Source organism: Dipteris shenzhenensis, chromosome 12 (assembly GCF_047967505.1).
Source record: "Dipteris shenzhenensis isolate YYH24624 ecotype China chromosome 12, Dip_SZ_1.0, whole genome shotgun sequence".
Classification (NCBI taxonomy): domain Eukaryota; kingdom Viridiplantae; phylum Streptophyta; class Polypodiopsida; order Gleicheniales; family Dipteridaceae; genus Dipteris; species Dipteris shenzhenensis.
The window spans coordinates 35,172,960-35,187,863 of NC_141607.1; the positions used below are offsets into that span (position 1 = coordinate 35,172,960).

Here is a 14,904-nt window from a genome sequence, read left to right on the forward strand (position 1 = left end):
CCTACTAGCACGGCTAAACCCTAAACCCTAAACCCTAAACCCTGGACCCTAAATCCTAAACCCTGTTGGGGACGAAACTTCACACGCCTCTTAGGCTACCCTAGACGTACATCCACGCAAGATTTGGTCTCCAACTGATTTAGTTTGCGCCACGTAGAAGCAATCCCTACTAGCACGGCTAAACCCTAAACCCTAAACCCTAAACCCTGGACCCTAAATCCTAAACCCTGTTGGGGACGAAACTTCACACGCCTCTTAGGCTACCCTAGACGTACATCCACGCAAGATTTGGTCTCCAACTGATTTGGTTTGCGCCACGTAGAAGCAATCCCTACTAGCACGGCTAAACCCCAAACCCTAAACCCTAAACCCTGGACCCTAAATCCTAAACCCTGTTGGGGACGAAACTTCACACGCCTCTTAGGCTACCCTAGACGTACATCGACGCAAGATTTGGTCTCCAACTGATTTGGTTTGCGCGACGTAGAAGCAATCCCTACTAGCACGACTACACGTTAGCGTACCACCAAAGTCAAAAGAAAATAGTAAAATTAAATTGTGGCCTAACATGTCACACCTTCCTTGTACTGCCATACATGAGTGGAGTTTAAAAGGGAGAAGTGGGATTGTTAATATGTGTATATTTTTTTGGTGCATAGCCTGTGCAACAACCCTTTCTTTTTACATAAACCAAATACCAACACTTTTCCTTATACCAACCGCCAATCCTTTCTCTTGTACATAAACCACTAAATGCAAAAGAAAATAGTGAAATAAAATGGTGGGCTAGCATGCTACACCTTCCTTGTATTCCCGTATACATGCATTAATTGCCAATTGTGTTGATTTCTCTTCTTTATGTTCATTATCTTTTATACATGCATAATAATTAGATTGGTGCATTGGCAAATGTCATATTAAGGAAATTGAAATAGTCCTTAGAAACTTGGAAGGCATATGCGATTGTGATTTGGAAGGCACATGTGATTGTGGTTCGAATATGACAAATAATTAGGTCTTGTTTTCTTTGATCACCAATTAGCACAAGTATTGTTAACAATAACAGACAAATTAAACACTGAGTCATAATAAATAACAGCAAAATCATGCAAAGGACAAGTCTAACTCCATTTTTGAAAAAAATCCCTAAAAAATTTATATTTTTTAAAAATTGTAGGGACAAAATATACGCTTCATGTCAATAATATTAAAAAACTAGAATTGTGAAAAAAGAATGCATAAAATATTACTTATATTTTATTGCAGAACCTAAAAATGTCTAGTATTACCATTTGCAAAAAGTATTCTCTCCTTTAATTTAAAAAACATGACAAATTGCAAAGGAGAAGAAACTGCTTCATTCAAGTAAGAGAGTTGCTAGAGCTTTTTCTTTGAAATACCAATCGTTTTCTATGCAAGTGCCCATATCAAATCCATATAAAAGAATTTCTACACCCTACAAACTAAGCATGTCCACACATTGGTGATTTCTAGAATTTTTTCCTTTTGTCATGTTGTTTAAGTATCTCTAGATCACACATTCCCTCAAGTTCATTGGTGTTGAAAGAATTTTTTATCAATTGATTTACACATAGGTAACAACATTGCCCTCAGAGTCATGGATAAGTTTTGTACCAATATACATTTCTAGAATACTTTTTGTAAATAGCATAAATTGAAAGTTGGTAAAATTGATGTTACTTTAATATCTAATTTCATTTGATGAAACAATTTTACATTGGGCTATGGCATTGTCTAAAAAAAGTAATTTTCTTTTTATACAAATTAGTTTATCAAATGGTTGAATTTCAACATATTTTGATATTAAGATCAGAAGGCTATATGTGGAAGCATGAATATGACAATAGTTGTCTTTTTGAAAAATTGATGAAAATTTGGATTTTGAAACACACTTTATTGACAAACATGAATAGAATAAAATTTTTGTTTAAAAAATGAAAAACTTTTATCCGCAACATAAAATTTTCATCCAAAATAAGATGAATTTTGATATGTTTAATGTTTAATGTTTGCAATTAATGTTTAATGTTTACAATTACTTCACATGGCATTCTTTTTTAAATACAGGTCTTATGTATTAAACAAACTATAAACTGAGATAAACAAAGTGTGAAGAACATCATGAAAGTACGAAAATGCTCATACATCATAAAAGTGGGAACAATATCATGAAAGTACCAAAATGAATCTGTACATCATCATCATCATGCTGCAAAAGTGCATCCCTATACAAGAAACGTGTGAAGCCTAAACAATCAATCTGAATCTGAATCTGATAACTCTACATATGATCCTCTAGTGGAACGCTGACGTGGCTCCTGTATGACTCGCTGCCCAACCGTCCGCTGTGTGCCCTCAGGCAATGCCGGCTTAGATGGGCCAGCCTCATCACCTGCATGAGATGGGCCAGCCTCATCCTGATGAAGAGGAGGGCATGCTGCACGCGCCACTGCTGCCATCTCTGCATCCCTCGCCTCCTCTATGTACGCGCGTCTCAGCTCCCATAGCCGTGCATCTGCGAATACTCGTGCCTCAAATCCAGCGCGAGTAATCGTCTCTACATGTGAAATACGCTGGTCTCGGCCCCGCCCTAGCTGCTGCTCCACCCACTGTTGCAATGATGTCTGCAGCTCTGCCTCTCGCTCAATCCGGCGTGCCTCCTCCGCTCGTGCCTCGTCACCTGGCATGAAGTCACCGTACGAAAAGCGTCGTGGAACGCATGATGCAACCACTGATGTATCCGCACCCTCCTGCATCAGCAATGCTCTCTGTGCCTCCTCCCTGTAGTGCTCTGTCAGGACTACACGGGCGAATGGATCAACAGCCTGACGATGACCAGGATATAGATCATCCATGCCCAGTCCTCTGTATGTCGCCACATCAATGTCGGCAAAGCATACCGGGCACACTGAACGTGCCACCATGTGGCGGGTCATGCAGTGGAGATGTGCGATGTGGCTGCACCCTAGTCCAAACCACCCTACGGTGTCAAAGTCCTCGTGGCAGAGGACACAAGTGGAGGTAGGAAGCCTCGCTACGACTGCTGCGTCTATCGGTGTCCTAGTCGGCACATCTACAGGAGGAGCAGGGTATAGGGCCACACTGGGGTCGATCCTATGGCGCGACGGATCACAACTAATATGCCTCAACTGCAAGATATAGTGCTCTGCGCGATGGTATGCTATGCGTGTCCGAATCCTCTGCTCCTCCAAATCTGTCTGCAAGAGTCGTACGCGAGACTCCATCTCTTGACGCAAGAGTCGTACGCGAGACTCCATCTCCTGACGCAATAGATGTGCCTGCAATGCAAACATGTCGCGTACATGGTGAGAATTAACCAAAAAACTTCAGTTCAAAACACGCTACAAAAAAATAAACTAACATAATCAAAATAACTAACCTCGTCCCTAGACTCGGCCAACACAGCCTCCAACTCTGCAATCCGTCTGTCTCGAGCCTCCAACTCGTGCTGAGGCGCCGTAGATGTGGGAGGTGGTGTAGATGTGGGACGCTCCATCGATGATCGAGGTGGGGGAGGAGGAATCGCAATAGATCTCGATAGGGCCGAGACCATGTGCTGCAAGGATGATGCCACTGAATGAACATCCCCCCTAATCTGTCCTCCCACCGCTCGCAATGCCGGTGCAGGGATGGTGTGCAACTCTGGTCCCTCGCGTCGACGCCGAACACCTACAATCTGACGCTCCTGGCGCCCCATCCTACCACGTCCCGCTCCTGATCCTGGACGGGTACTGAGGTAGTCCACCCGATGACCAAGGACAAACTCAGCATAAAGCTGCATGGCAAACGACCTCGCTATCTGGCGGTTGTGAGGCAACCGACCACCATTCGCAGCAAGATATCTCGGATAAATGTGTGCTGCTATGATGGGGTGCCTACACCGTAAAATATGCAAGGGGAGCCCTGATCGTGGTCGCTGGCCCTCGGTGTGACCATCCCAAAACATGTCGTCCAAGGCCTCCCTGTGATGTGACTCCCGCTCAAACAACTGTCGAATCGCTCTCCAATCCAAGCCACCACCAGTGATCTCCGCCTCGGCCTGTGCCTGAAAGCTATCCACAACATCCTCAACTGTCTCCAATCGACTCAGAGCCTCAATAACTGAATCCAGGCTCGCAACCAAGTGAGGGGGTGCCCTAGCATCCTGCAGTGCCCTCATCTCAGCTCTCAGCATCTCTATCTGCATACGAATAGTGGTGCTAGAACCTGTGCGCTGGCTGGCGCATGCACAAAAAAAACACATGGAAATTAATATTCTATTTGGGTAGTGAAAATAATATTCTATTCAATATGACTTATAATCTATTTACGTAATGAAAACTATTTGTACGTACTCCTTGATGAGGTAGATCCTATGCACCTACCGACCGGTAGATGGGCCAAATGTGTGGCTCAATATTAATCAATATTATTAATAATTCTTAATTTTGATTAGAATTTTTTCACTCTAGTCGTTGCATTTTAAAACTTAGATGTCTCAAATATTTTCTCCTTATATGTTTCCCTTTTTTCACTTTTTATCCAATATGAAACTTTTCCACATGTGCTGTAAGGACCACATTGTCCACTAATGGCCCCTATACTAAGGACAGATAGTGGAGAGGTTTGGTTAATAAGACCTTCTTTGAATGCTTTACTGCCTTGGGTTTGCAATAGATATGGAGGAGATAGAAGGATACCTAATACATTACTTTGAACGATACACAAGCAAGGCGCATCTAGTATTTCTCGGACTACACATTAAAAATGAGAGCGGGTTCACACTACAGACCTTTTAAAGCGAGAACTTTGAGAAAATAATTAAGCCTTCTCAATATTATCTATTTTGGTTGGGCAATCCACCTCAACTACTGGCCATTCCTATAGATCATCACTTGGTTCAAGACATTTTGTATAAGACTCACTCGACTTCTAGTTGTAAAAATAGTTTTGGAATGAGATCATCCACATACGTAGCAACAACAAAGGGAACAAGATCCCTAGAAGAGGATTCAAAAACTTTGAAAATTAAATCCTTGGATGTCCCTATGCAATGGGAAGGGTTGCATACGATAACTAATGTTAATTTTGGTTGAGCTCAAGTAATAAGCGTCACCGTTGCCTATGGTTGGACTAGCAAGAAAGAGACCACCCTTGCTTACAATGAAACTAGCATATAATTCCTTGAGCATGTGGTTGACATTCCATGTGTGACATAGTTTCAACGAGGGAAAGGAGATATGTAGCATCCGCACTATTTTGGTTATGAGGTGGTTCACGTGATTATTGATACAAAGTCTTTTTGGGAAAACATCTTAGTCGTTTGTAAAAGACAAGATAAATGTTGTTAACATTAGTCATAGGTTTCCCTACGGTGCAAAAAGGGATGTATGTGTGCCACATGGCGAGCTGCCATGTAGCAAACAACATGGAATGGGATGCTTCAAATGTCGACTCTTGAAGGTTATGGAGTTCTCTCTCTCTTAAGTCTCTTATCTATGATCATTAAGGGATGATTAGGAGGGGATGATTAGGAGAGATTCAGTCATTAACAGGCTCTATTTGAACTTAGGTCTATAGTTGATCAAAACACTTGCATATATTAGCATGAATGTGGAATGAATATAGATCCACTAGAGTCCCATGTGCAATGAATGTTAGGTATTCTAGTTAAACTTTCAGTTTCTCTATGGCGTATTTCTTTCTTCTTATACATATAAGAGAAGTAGATGAATTATGGAACTAGACAACAAACATGATCAAAGTGCTAGATCTAAAGCATGCCATAGTGATAGCATAAGAATCTCAAACAGTTTATAGGCACAGACCGTAATATTCGAGTTCTTGAAGACCCATCCAATATTCTCAATCTTGTAATATTCTTTTTTCAGTTATGCTAGAGTCTATGCATAACTTAGAAGAATTAGACATTTGCAACTCCATGTCTTCTTAAGGTCTAAGCCACTATTTCATGTCTTCTTAAGGGATATTGAAGATTTGGACTAAGCCACTATCTAGGCATTTCCAAGCTATAGCCTTATCATGCATGCTTAGTCTAATCAATCTATTGACTAATAGGGGACATATGCCTTCAACATATTTCCTAGTAGAATCGATCCTTACTAATTGCCAAATAGTTAAAGGATGATTTATCATTAGTAATTTCCCAATATATTAGGGATGATTACCCAAGCTTAAACCTAGTTTCCTTCTAAAGAACTTGCTTGTCCCAAAGTGTCTAGTCAACTTCAAGCTTTGGTCACCAACCATGTCACTAGTCAATCTTTAATGTCCAACTCCAATAGTTGACTAGTAGGTTTATGTTTGTGTATTAATTCGATAAGTCGAGCGAGTCTTATACAAAATGTCTTATTAATTTGATAAGTCGAGCGAGTCTTGTGCCTCATTAAACGTTTTTTAAATTTAAAATTTTCACATTTTAAATTTTAAATGTCGTAATTCAAAAAAAAAAAAATTTACAAATGCAATTCAAATTTATAAATACTTAAAAATTATTCCTATGAACGTTTTTTTATTTAATAGAAAGAGCTCTATTTAACATAAAAAAATCTCATTTCACATTTTAAATAAAAAATGTCGTAATTTACAAATTTCAAAAAAACATTAAAATGCATTATAAATTTTGAAATTTTTTATAATTTTCCTTATAAACTAAAATTTAATTAAATTCTACCAAAAAGAAAATGCTACATTAAAAAAACAGAAATATAGAACTCCTAATTCAAAAATTTTAAAAAAATTTACAAATGCATTTCAAATTTATAAATATTTTATAATTATTAATATGAACGTTTTTTTAAAATACAATTTCATATAAAAAAGCTCTATTTTGAAAATACAATTTCATTTTCACATTTTAAATAAAAAATGTCATAATTCATAAATTTCAAAAAAACATTATATTGCATTTCAAATTTAGAAAATTTTTATTATTTCTCTTTTAACCTAAAATTTTTTATTATTTCTCTTTTAAATTCTACCTCATAAAAAAAACAGAAATATTTAACATTTTCACATTTTTAATAAAAAAAGCCTCATTAAACGATTTTTAAATTTAAAAATTTCACATTTTAAATTATGAATGTCGTAATTTAAAAATTAAAAAATAAAATTTACAAATGCATTTGAAATTTATAAATATTTTATAATTATTAATATGAACTTTTTTTATTGACTAAAAAAGGCTCTATTTAAAAAAAATAATTAATTTTCACATTTTAAATAAAAAATCTCGTAATTTATAAATTTAAGAAAAACATTAAAATGCATTTTATAATTTTTCTTATAAACTAAAATTTTAAATTACGTTTTTTAAAATTAAAATTTTCACATTTTAAATTATAAATGTCGTAATTTAAAAATTAAAAAAAAATTTTACAACTACATTTCAAATTTATAAATATTTTATAATTAATAATATCAACGTTTTTTTATTTACTAAAAAAAGCTCTATTTAAAAAAAAATTTAATTTTCACATTTTAAATAAAAAATCCCGTAATTCATAAATTTCAGAAAAACATTAAAATGCATTTTATAATTTCCTCGATCGAGGTATTGTTGACATAACCATACATCTCCTTGGCATGCCACAATACCTCGATCGAGGTATTCTTTCCATGCGCATACATCCCGGCACATATACCTCGATCGAGGTATTGCCATGCCACGATACCTCGATCGAGGTATTGTGACATGCCCATACATCTCGGTACATCCACGTCGATGGAGGTTTTGACATGCCACGATACCTCGATCGTGGTGTGTTGGCAGAAACGGGATGCCAAGTCATGTGTCCAGCATACCTCGATCGAGGTATGTCATCCGCCCTGTTGGCTGCCCTGTCGGATGGCACATACCTCGATCGAGGTATGCTGGACATGCCACGTGACCTCGATCGAGGTTGAGGTGGATTGCCACAATACCTCGAACGAGGTAGATGTGGCATGTATAGCTGGCTTGCCAGCAAACCTCGATCGAGGTACAGGCTCGGTCCGGTTAAAAAGCTACGTACCTCGATCGAGGTATTGGCTAGGCTCGGTTGTGCTCGTGTGTGATTTTCATTGGAGCTTATACCTCGATCGAGGTATAGGAGACCGAAGCAAAACCTTTGTATTTTCACTCGAGCGGGTGTCACACTCACCCGAAAGTGGTCCGGAAGTGGACACCCTTAGCTTGCTACCTCCCCACACATGATCACATGATGTTGAGCGTGAACTCTCAACATGTGTATCCACATCAGGCACATACCCCTCCTTATATAGCCAAAGGGAACTAGTTCAAACTGGCATGCCTAGTGTGAAAAGGAGTTGCAGCAATTCGAACATAGAGTACGCATCCTCCATTATATGCAACAAGCTTGAGTTTTATTTTTCATATACATCATGCCTTAGCACCTTAGGCTAGTGTGCCCTTTGAAGATTTTAACATTTTGATGGACTGGCCAAGGTTGCCTAGCCACCTTGTTCTTTTCTCCTCTATCCTTTTCTCTCAAAATAGGAGCAATTTAATATTTTGGTGGATTGGCCAAGGATGCCTAGCCACCTTGTTCTTTTCTCCTCTCTATCCGTTTCTTTGAAAATAGGAGTATGCCAAGAGATCATTGCAAACTCACATCTTCTCCCCAATTTTCATAATGTCTCACCCATTGGTCAACAACACCCCCAATAGGGAGGTAGGCGCCTCCCATTTTGTGCATGTTATTACCTAGTACTCCTCATAGAAAAAGATCATGTGTTCAGCTCTCCTTTTACATTTTTTGGGATGAATAGTGCCTTAGTACTGGCCCTCACCCACGACCTAAGCATTCACTCTTGTAGTTTTCTATGTTCCACAAAATTTTTGGAAAGTTTGAAAATAAAAAGTATCCACCTATTACTCTCTGATGATAGCAATAGTTTCAAATTGGAAGGAGGGAGTTGAGCAGAGGGAGAGTGGAGAAGAGAGACTCAGAGAAACCGAGCATAGGATAGGGGGAATAGAGAAGAGAGATGCTATGGGAAGGGGAGGTGCGGGGGCAAGTTTGCATGACATATTTTGCTTACGTTAATGTCTCCATGGGAACGAGGTACTAATAGTAATTTTGATTTTCCTATGGAATGGGGGGAGAATGGGGGTGGGGAAGGGGATGGGGGGATAGACTCTTAAAGAGAAAGAGGGATAGACTTAATAGAGGAAATTCCCATGATCCGCTAGGTTGGCATATACTCGGCGAGGAGCGACGTGGCCTGGCCTCCATTGCCACGAAGTGCTCATCTCTAGATTGGTTGGTTTGCGTGTAGGTCGAAGCCCTTTCCTATGCCATGAATTTGGTTGCACGGCAACCTCTCGCTATGAACCATTTCGTTCAAACCTTAAGTCAGACTCATTTGGGGGAGCACCAAAATGCGTGGTTGGGAGTGCGACGTGGTTGGGATATGCAACCGTACCGCCATTCGGGGGCTAAGAGGCAAGCATGGGCAAATTTGACATAATATGGAGAAGCCCAAGAAAGAGAGAATATGGAGAAGCCAAGAAAGAGAGACACGAGCAAAGCGCGAGAGAGAGAGAGAGAGGAGTTTTTTACTTCGTAGGAGACAATCCCAAGACGCCAAATTTGGCGTATCCGAAGTCGATCACAGGGATCGAACACACACACACAACGACACGAACCAGAGCCTTAACCACCAAGACCCACGCGGGTTTTACTAAACTTGATGGGGAAGGATGGCTTATACACGGTGAGAGAGGAGTTTTTTACTTCGTAGAGAGAGAGAGAGAGAGAGAGAGAGAGAGAGAGAGAGAGAGACCTTCCCGAGTTCCTACCCAATGCTAAATTTTGCAGCTGGCTACGTGTAAAGCCGAATATGGTGTACAGTACGTAACGCTGCTTGCCAAGCCTTGCCTCCATTGCCCAATATCGCCAGCCGCCCACCCTTATCCTTCGCCACCTACACGAGAACATATTCCTCACCCAATTCTCCAAATCCCCATGGCAGCCCTTCGAGCTTCCTGGCTTGAGGTACCCCCTCCTTCTTGCCCATTTTGCATGGTGCTTACATCAACGATAGTGTCAACGGTTGATCCGGGTTAGGAAACTATAATCCCCAGTTTTTTCGGCAAGAGCGCTCTGTGGGCTTTTGTGTAATGCACTGCTTCACTGTACACCTTTTCCAAAGCATGCGTGAAAGCCAGCAACTCGTGAAGATCGTGGCTCATTATCTAACACGAATGGCGTTAGTTATTCAAGCGTTCAATGTTGTTTGCATCCATTTAGGCCGGGTACAGAAATGCTTGTCATTTGCTCGCCGATTACCATTCAGTCTGTTTTGACGTCTGTAGATAACAAAACAGCTTGGTGCACCAAAAGCTCGGAGTTCGCATGCCGTAGCAGTTGTTGCTCACAAGGCGTATGTGTTTGGTGGAGAGTTTGAGCCTCGTGTGCCAATCGACAATACCATGCATGTGTTTGATTTGGAAACAAGAACTTGGTCGGTCGCTGTTGCAAAAGGTGATATGCCGAATCCGCGCATTGGGGTGACAATGGTTGCAGTTGATACGATTATATATGTTTTTGGTGGAAGAGACAAGGAGCATGAAGAATTAAACGAGTTCTACTCGTTCAACACCGAAGCTGGAGAATGGAAGCTGTTGTCTGCAGGCGATAAGAGCCCGCCAAACCGGTAACCATGGCATTCTATTCTACAATCACTGCTGCAATTTGTTTGCTATAACCTTAAATTTTGGGTACCCATTATAAGTTTCATGAGCGCTTCAATAGTGGGACAGACAACGAGGCATGCTTGGGCCGGATGTAACAAGCCAGCTCTATGTCCCAAGGACTGATGGAAAACTTGAACATGAGGGTGACGTGGTTGAGTCTCGCCTTCCACGTGATGATGTCGAGACAGACTGGCCTTTTCAGATCTGATGGATCCAGAAATTCGGACCTGGAAAGATTTGCATGTATTTTAAAGCTTGGGGCAGAAACCATGGTCAGTTCCAATGGGGCCAAAGATGCAATTACTATGCATGAATCTTTAAAAAGTAAGGATAATAATTTAGAAAATAAAAAAGTAATAATAATAATATGACTTTGATGCTGCACCAAGGATGTCAATTACCCAATGCAATTCGTGGTCTATCCTCTGGTGAATCCAACGGGAATCTAAGGTCCTACCCCATGCTAAGGATCCCTCCAAAGCGGTGAGCCCATTGCTAAACTTGTGCTAGTTGATCCATTCTCCTGAGGCCAAGCTATACCAATGTAGGAGCCAATGGACGTGCTGAAGACTCGAGGCTATCTCCTCCTCTTAAAAGGCAGTATTTCCATGAGTTTCAAGTCTAAAACTCATGCTCCTATACGTTTAAGGTGCCGTGCTTTTAGATAAAACCAGTCTGCTCCTCCTGGATTAGATCCAGGAGTGGATGAGTTAGAACTCAAGACCTTGGCAAATATATTTAGGCTGTTTCTACTAGTGTGATGGGTCACCATGAATGGATGTCTTCTTTGTCTCCCTGCTTGGGGATGATATATATGCATTCTTGGGAAAGACAAAGGGGAAGCTGATGGAAAGTGCTAAGTGCAAACAGACGAGGTGAACATGAGTAATCCCATGTTCATTGTGAGAAACGGTTGGAGATGAGACAGCTATCACTCTCATGCTTGTTGCGCATTGTGGTCTGCTATTTCCCACTGCCTACCTTGTATCTTCACCCAAATCATATAATTCTCCCATGGTGAAGTACTCCTACTATGACTTCAGTGCTCGTAGAGAAGATACAGCCCAGATGATAGACCTTGCTGAAACCTCTATCATGCTACAGGACATACAGAAAATGAGTCTGTCTATAGCCATTCAATGGTTACTAGCTATGACACATCACTTTTGCAGCTGGGCTCTACATATTTGTTTATTTACAATGGAATGGAAAGATCGATCTTCGACACTTGATGCTACCTGGCAAGTATGAACAAAATAGGAGGCACTCTTCTCCCAGGATTGCATTTGATCAGTGCTATTCGTCTCCATGAAACTGTGTGTGGACCTGATGATGAGTGGAATTTGCAAGATCTAATACGAGAAAGGCAGAGAGAACATGCTGCAAGGGATTGGTTTGGTCACAGAGAAGCCTCAGCTCTTGGTTTGTACTGCATGCATTTTCTGCAGTGGTTTCATGGTTATGTTTGGTAGAGGAGTATTCTCTGAGAGCTAGTTTTGGTCAGCTGTATAGTGCTTTGGCCATTGCTAATGCCAAGTTTTGTATGTTAACACTCCTATTCTATTCTGGTGTTTTTTTAAATAAATTTGCTATGGTTGTACTTCGGGTATGGTTCTGCATGTGGTTTTTTCTCCTGAATAATGGGCAGTTGAGCTTTGCTCTTGTGTAATTAATTTGTGAATTTTCTACTGACCTTTTTATCAATGCAAAAAGTATGTGAGACTGGTCTCATCCCAAGGAAAGGCACAAGGATTCGTGTGTTATTGAGAACCAGTAAGGGTCCTATACTGCGCATCTGGTCTCACCTATTTTTCTTTGACACTTCAACATGCATGTGATTGATATTAAACATAAAGGTTTAGCAGAACCTTCATGACATCAATAAGGCCTACAGTTTCAATGTTCACTAAACCTCCTCACATAAAAACATGAGAAGATTATGCCATGAGCTATGGCATAAATGTGTTAAAGGATTTTTGTAGGTCTTTGTGCAATTGATAGCTACCATCGTCTACAAGCCACCACAATGGAAGAGCATGGTGCTTATGTAATTTGAATGGGGATAGGATGGGGATCAAGGTATAGTTATGTGTTGCTTGCCTTTTTACATATAACTATTTCTTTTGCATTCCATTTGTTCTGCAGCCCAAATAGTAATGATTTGGGATTCATAAGCAGCTACATGATACTCTCAGTATGGTGTTATTGTATCAAGAGATGGCAATTCATGCTCAGGTCGTCATGATAGCTGTGCATGCCCAATGCAATCATCCCAGGATACACATGATGCAGTAGCAATCCTTTATCCCTAGCAATCCTTTCTCCCTAGATTGCATCTGAATTTCTTCGTCAAGTATGTCTCCCGAAGTTACGGGGCCATTTTGCCGACTTCCTTAGAGAGGGTAAATTGCAAAAGCTATGCACATGAGCTTGCAATGTTTACTGCCAGACTTCGAGAGGGCAATGCCACCAGTCCTTGACAGCCCTGAGTTGAGGAGGTCACCTCATTATCATTGTGAAGGTCCACATGGTGGTGGTTCTGCAAAAGTGAGCACCTTGATGTTAGCATCTCTCACATTCTCAACCCTTCTCTGCATGTGTACTCACCAAATATATCTGATCTGGAACCATTTGTAGCCTTAATAGGGGTGGCCAAAAATGCTTGGTATTGTGGAAGCCACCCTTGATTTCATTAGTGACCTGTATTTCAAGTTTGTATTTTTTAGCAATGCTTGTTATTGTGAAAGCCACCCTTGGTTTGATATTAGTTTAAAGTACTTGTGCATTAACGATCTTTATTCCAAGTTTGTATCTTTTAGCGTTGGTAGCATCTGACCATTTGTAGCCTTAATAGGGGTGGCCAAAAATGCTTGGTATTGTGGAAGCCACACTTGATTTCATTAGTAACCTGTATTCCAAGTTTGTATTTTTTAGCAATGCTTGTTATTGTGAAAGCCACCCTTGGTTTGATATTAGTTTAAAGTACTTGTGCATTAACGATCTTTATTCCAAGTTTGTATTTTTTAGCGTTGGTAGGCATCTGATTTGCTTACAAATTTTCCTTTGAAAATTTTCAGGAGCTACCATGCTATGGCTGCTGATGTGGGAGGGAAGAAAGTTTTCACTTTCGGTGGCTGTGGCAAGTCTGGTCGTCTTAATGATCTGTGGTCATTTGACATTATTTCAGGGGAGTGGTGTGCCTTGAACCCACCCCCAGAAGGGAGTAAGTGTGTTCCTAGAGGGGGCCCTGGGCTTGCTGTTGGTGATGGATATGTATGGGTGATGTTTGGATTTTGTGGCCATGAGCTTTCTGATATGCATCGCTATGATTTAGTTGCTCATAAATGGGAAGAAGTGGAAACATCAGGGGAAAAGCCCACTGGTCGAAGCGTGTTTGGGACTGCTAGTGTTGGAAAACACTTTCTTATCTATGGAGGGGAAATTGATCCTAGTGAGTTGGGCCATTTGGGTGCAGGTGCTTTCTCAAGTGATATTTTTGTGTTTGATGTAGAAAAGCATATTTGGAGTAAAATGAAATCAGAGATGAAAGAAGGGAACCATCCTGGAGCACGTGGTTGGTTTGCTGCAGCTTCTTTTGGGAATGCCATGCTAGTTTATGGTGGTAACTCCGAAACAAATGACAGGCTAGAAGATATGTATCTGCTCACCCTGGAATTGTGAGTTCTACAAGGAGCTTTGACTAGGGTTATGATTTTGGTAGTCCCGACTGACGTTGGAGATATATTTCTACAAAAGTAACTTGGAGAGAGTTTTGAGTAGAGTGGAGTGGTTAGTAGTACCAAATTGGCATCTTTGCTTTTGGTGATCTTGACAGTGTTTCGTTGATTGAGAGAGAGAGGGAGAGAGAGAGAGAGAGAGAGAGAGGATATGTGGAAGCAAGTGGCAGCTCTATGGATAGCTATATACAGCATTATCTTTTGTCTCTTTATGTAACCTGCCATTTTTGCTGGCAGCCCAAAGAGGCTTTGCTAAATCACGGGTGCGAAATTTTGTATGTTGTATTTCTCCATAATGTGCTGCAAGCTTGGCATACGAGAACTGTTTGGTGCTCGTTCTCTGTCTCCTGATATGGATATTTTCCAAATCCTGTCTTCTCTTGGCACATTCTCCCCCATCTACCCATTTCCGCATCTAGAGAGAGA

The 14,904-nt window shown here is 40.6% G+C and overlaps 1 protein-coding gene across 1 annotated transcript; it reads left to right on the forward strand.

The window, feature by feature from the left end:
* Nucleotides 1–9,961: 9,961 nt before the first annotated feature.
* On the forward strand, nt 9,962–14,606 carry LOC147896143 (Galactose oxidase/kelch repeat superfamily protein). The gene is made up of 3 exons (XM_087383094.1): nt 9,962–10,040; nt 10,361–10,701; nt 13,819–14,606. The coding sequence occupies exons 1-3, from the start codon at nt 10,011–10,013 to the stop codon at nt 14,420–14,422; spliced, it is 975 nt and encodes a 324-aa protein (XP_087239220.1). The 5' UTR covers nt 9,962–10,010; the 3' UTR covers nt 14,423–14,606.
* The last annotated feature ends 298 nt before the right edge of the window (nt 14,607–14,904 follow it).